The sequence below is a fragment of the Tachysurus vachellii genome, chromosome 15, assembly GCF_030014155.1.
Source record: "Tachysurus vachellii isolate PV-2020 chromosome 15, HZAU_Pvac_v1, whole genome shotgun sequence".
NCBI lineage: Eukaryota > Metazoa > Chordata > Actinopteri > Siluriformes > Bagridae > Tachysurus > Tachysurus vachellii.
The window spans coordinates 20,730,609-20,734,771 of record NC_083474.1 but is presented as its reverse complement, the minus strand read 5'-3'; the positions used below and the strand labels follow the sequence as shown (position 1 = coordinate 20,734,771).

Below are 4,163 nucleotides of genomic sequence, written 5' to 3'. Positions count from 1 at the left end.
TGTATCATGGCTGACCCTGCACTTTGACCCCAACATGCAAAGAAAAGAATTTCACTGTGCTGTAACGTCGATGTGACAAATCCAGACTACTAAGTGACTCCTGCTCTGTACTGCGACTGTGCAGAAGACTGAACTGAGCGAAAATACAGTTTATTAACAGTTTATTCTTCCACTTCTGAAGTCTGTCACCATATTATAAAGGATTGAGGAAGGAGTGTGAATAATTCCAGAGTGCACTGTATGTTAAGTGGACTGTTAAGCAGAAAATTGTTAAAGATATAAGATAATAAAGGTCTTTTACACACAGTAGGTTGTGTTTCCACCAGCAAGCAGCACAGAAAGACAGAGCAGTTTGAGTAAAGTTTATTATTTCTGAGGAGACATTGAACATTTTTATATCAACTATAATAAACCCATCCTAATAGTGCATACAGTTAAATAGTCTGTTTCTACATTCTGCATTCATTACTGTTCCAGTTTCTGCACACAAAATGTCCAGTGTAGCTCAGGGACAAATTCAATCTCACACCTCACTTATAGTTTTTATAAACACTTTTACTAACATTTTATTTTGGATCACAAAACCTCACAGGTGAGTTATAACTCCACATACAGAATCCAGCGTATAGAGGCTGAGTGAATGTGGTGTGGACTCTGTGGAGGAGCCTCATGGTGTCAGAGACGCTGTAGAAGGACAGAGTTCCTGCACTGTGATCCACATACACTCCTATTCTGGAGGATGATGGACCTCGGAGCTCAGTCTCAATGTTGTTGTGATAGAAAGAGACAGAGGAAGAATAACACAGCAGACTCCAGGACTGACTGTTGTATCCAAACAAACACTCATCACCCTGTCCTTTCCTGCTGATCTCTTTATATGACACTGATATTAACACATCACCGCTCCTCTCCACCTCCCAGTAACAGCGTCCACACACACTCTCTTTACACAACACCTGAGCACAGGAGTCAAATCTCTCTGGATGATCAGAGTATCGCTGTTGTGTCTTACTCCATGTCACCACTCTGTTCTTCTCAGACAGAATGAGTTGATGATGTGCTGTGTTTGGATCCAGAGTCAGATAACAGAAATCTACAGTAATAAAATGTCCACATGTTAGATGTTAATCACAGGATTTATAATAAGTGTGTGTGAGACACCTGTCTGTGTTTCTATCCTCCTAATGCAGCTCTATAAACATGGATCAGATTTAGATCAACAATACAAACATTTTAACACTGTGTGTGTGTGTGTGTGTGTATGTGTGTGTTTGTGTGTGTGTATGTGTGTGTGTATGTGTGTGTGTGTTTGTGTCTGTATGTGTGTATGTCTGTGCGTGTGTGTGTGTGTGTGTGTCTGTATGTGTGTATGTCTGTGCGTGTGTGTATGTGTGTGTGTTTGTGTGTGTGTGTGTGTGTGTGTCTGTATGTGTGTATGTCTGTGCGTGTGTGTGTGTGTGTCTGTATGTGTGTATGTATGTCTGTGTGTGTGTGTATGTGTGTGTGTGTGTATGTGTGTGTTTGTGTGTGTGTATGTGTGTGTGTTTGTGTGTGTGTGTGTGTGTGTGTGTGTGTGTCTGTATGTGTGTATGTCTGTGTGTGTGTGTGTGTGTGTCTGTATGTGTGTATGTATGTCTGTCTGTGTGTGTGTGTGTGTGTGTGTGTGTGTGTGTGTGTATGTCTGTGTGTGTGTGTATGTGTGTGTGTGTGTGTGTGTGTGTGTGTGTGTGTGTGTGTGTGTGTGTGTGTGTGTGTGTGTAAAACCTACACTGCAGAAAATCTTCTCTGCTCTTTGGTTCTGAAGGTAAAATCATCTGAACTGCTGCAGCTTTGGAGACACAGAGACAAAATGGAGACAGAAAAATGACGTGGAAACAGTTTAAAGTGTGAATGTGAAAAATTTGCTTCCTCACGTTTATTTCAGACGTCAACAACGTCACCATCTCAATTTATTCATCAGCTACGATTTTCTCCAAAAATGTAAGATTTGTACTTTGTTTATCTGCTAAATTGATCTTGATGTCATTTACAAGACTGATGCTAATACTGTGTGATTTTCTGCAGTCTTGTTCCTGCTTACTTCTTATTTCTGTTAGATGAATTTTATGGCTCTTTTTACTGTGATACAGAAACAATGTTTGTTTGTTCACCTTGTGGTCTGATTTTGTTGAATTCCTCCTCACAGATTTGTTCGACTCGTTTTTTCAGATCTGAGAGAGATTTCCTCACTCCATCAAATGAGAGATGTTGATTGACAGTGAAGCTGAGTGAGTCGTCACATCCAGGAGAAACACAGAGAGACGGGAAACTCTACAGAGAGGAAACACATCATAGAGAAGGAGAAAAGTGGACGAGAGGAACGAATGAATCTCAGACTGAATCAGAACAAAGACACACTTGTGATCTCAGACAGGAACATTTCTTGTTGCTGTAATGAGCTTTTAGGAGGAAACTTTGTGAGGAACAGCGCCCTCTGTAGATCAGACAGTGAGTGTTACCTGGAGGAAGTGGATGTCATCGTGTGTGTGTGAAAGCTGCTCCAGCTCAGTGACTCTCCTCTTAAGATCAGCAATCTCCTGCTCCAGTTGATTCAGGAGTCGTTCAGCTCGACTCACTTCAGCTTTCTCCTGAGCTCTGATCAGCTCCGTCACCTCCGAGCGCTTTTTCTCCATGGAGCTGATCATCTCAGTAAAGATCCTCTCACTGTCATCTACTGCTGCCTGTGAACATGTCTGTAAGGACACACACACACACACACACACACACACACACACACACACACACACACACACACATAATCACACAGATCCATTTAAAGATCATCTCTTTATCTCACAGTGACTCTATAATGTGTGTGTTTATGTGAATCTCTCAGTTTCCTCCTCACCTTAATAATGTCCACAGTCTGTTTCAGCTCCTGCACCTTCTTCTGCTTCTCCTGGATCCTCTGCTGGGATTTTATCTGATCCTCCTTTAACTCATTCTGAGACCAAATACAATATGTTTAATTAATAGAAATAAAACTAAAATACAAAGAATTGTAGCTGTAATTAAATAAGAAACTACTACATTGTCCCCAGCACACATCATCACACTCATCACCCTCTCCTTTCCTGCTGATCTCTTTATATCAGACTGCTCTTAACATGGTGCCCTGTGATGATGTGGAGTCCCACCAGGGTGAACTCTCCTGGTTACCACCAGAGGCTCCTCAACCTGGATCAGGACAAATATATCTAGACCAAACTCTGAGCAGAAGCTTCCCAGATCTCCAGCTCAGGGTTCTTTTTACATTTCCACAATCACTTTCACTCACTCGTTTAGTTGAAGGTGTTGTTTGTACTCGAAAATGACCTTAAACATCTTCCACTGGTATTACACCATGTGTTATATGTAGATATATAATATTTTACATTTTAAATTAATATTTTTAAATTAATTTTAAACTTTAATTGTATGTGTATTAATTTTTTTATTTTTATTATTTTTCTTCTATCATATATATATATTTCTTTTTTCTTTCTTCTGTTTCCATACTTCTGTAAAGTTGCTTTCAGACAACGGGAATTGTTACAATAAATTGAATTTGAATTCTCACCTGTTTTTTAGTTCTTTCTGCTTTAGCTGAAACTGTATCATGACCTTTGTGTTCTTCCATCGTACACAAGTAACAGATGAGGCTTTGGTCAGTACGACAGTAGATCTCCATCAGTTTGTCATGTTCAGAGCAGATCTTCTCTTGGAGCTCTGCACAGGCTTCAACTAACTTGTGCTTCTTAAAGGCAGGAGACTGATAGTGAGGTTTAAGATGATCTTCACAATAGGAGGCCTGACAAACCAGACAGGACTTGACAGCTTTGTGTTTTCTCCCGGTGCAGAAATCACACTCCACATCTCCAGGTCCAGCGTAACAGTGAGCAGGAGAAGCAGCTTGGAGTTCAGTCTTCTTCAGTTTCTCCACCACTTCAGCCAGCATGTTGTTCCTGCGTAGAACAGGCCTTGGAGTGAAAGTCTCTCTACACTGAGGACAGCTGTAGACACCCTTCACATCCTCCTGATCCCAGCAGCCATTAATACACACCTTACAGAAACTGTGACCACAGGGAATAGTCACTGGATCATTCAGGAGATCCAGACACACTGGACAGCTGAACTGATCCACA

General features: G+C 41.0%; 1 protein-coding gene across 3 annotated transcripts in view; it reads right to left on the bottom strand.

Moving 5' to 3' along the window:
- Nucleotides 1-348: 348 nt before the first annotated feature.
- The window catches only part of LOC132858594 (E3 ubiquitin/ISG15 ligase TRIM25-like), a 3,977-nt gene continuing 162 nt past the window's right edge, over nt 349-4,163 (bottom strand). The window contains exons 1-6 of one of the 3 annotated variants that reach the window (XM_060888985.1): nt 3,599-4,163; nt 2,888-2,983; nt 2,499-2,732; nt 2,159-2,310; nt 1,769-1,872; nt 349-1,093 (exon numbers count right to left, since the gene is read on the bottom strand). The exon at nt 3,599-4,163 is cut by the window's right edge and continues 151 nt beyond it. In XM_060888985.1, the coding sequence (XP_060744968.1) occupies nt 567-1,093; nt 1,769-1,872; nt 2,159-2,310; nt 2,499-2,732; nt 2,888-2,983; nt 3,599-4,163 (1,678 nt within the window). In that variant the 3' untranslated portion in view covers nt 349-566. Of the gene's footprint in view, nt 1,873-2,150; nt 2,311-2,498; nt 2,733-2,887; nt 2,984-3,598 lie in introns of all 3 variants that reach the window. The other 2 variants (XM_060888984.1, XM_060888983.1) reach the window with 2 other exon arrangements.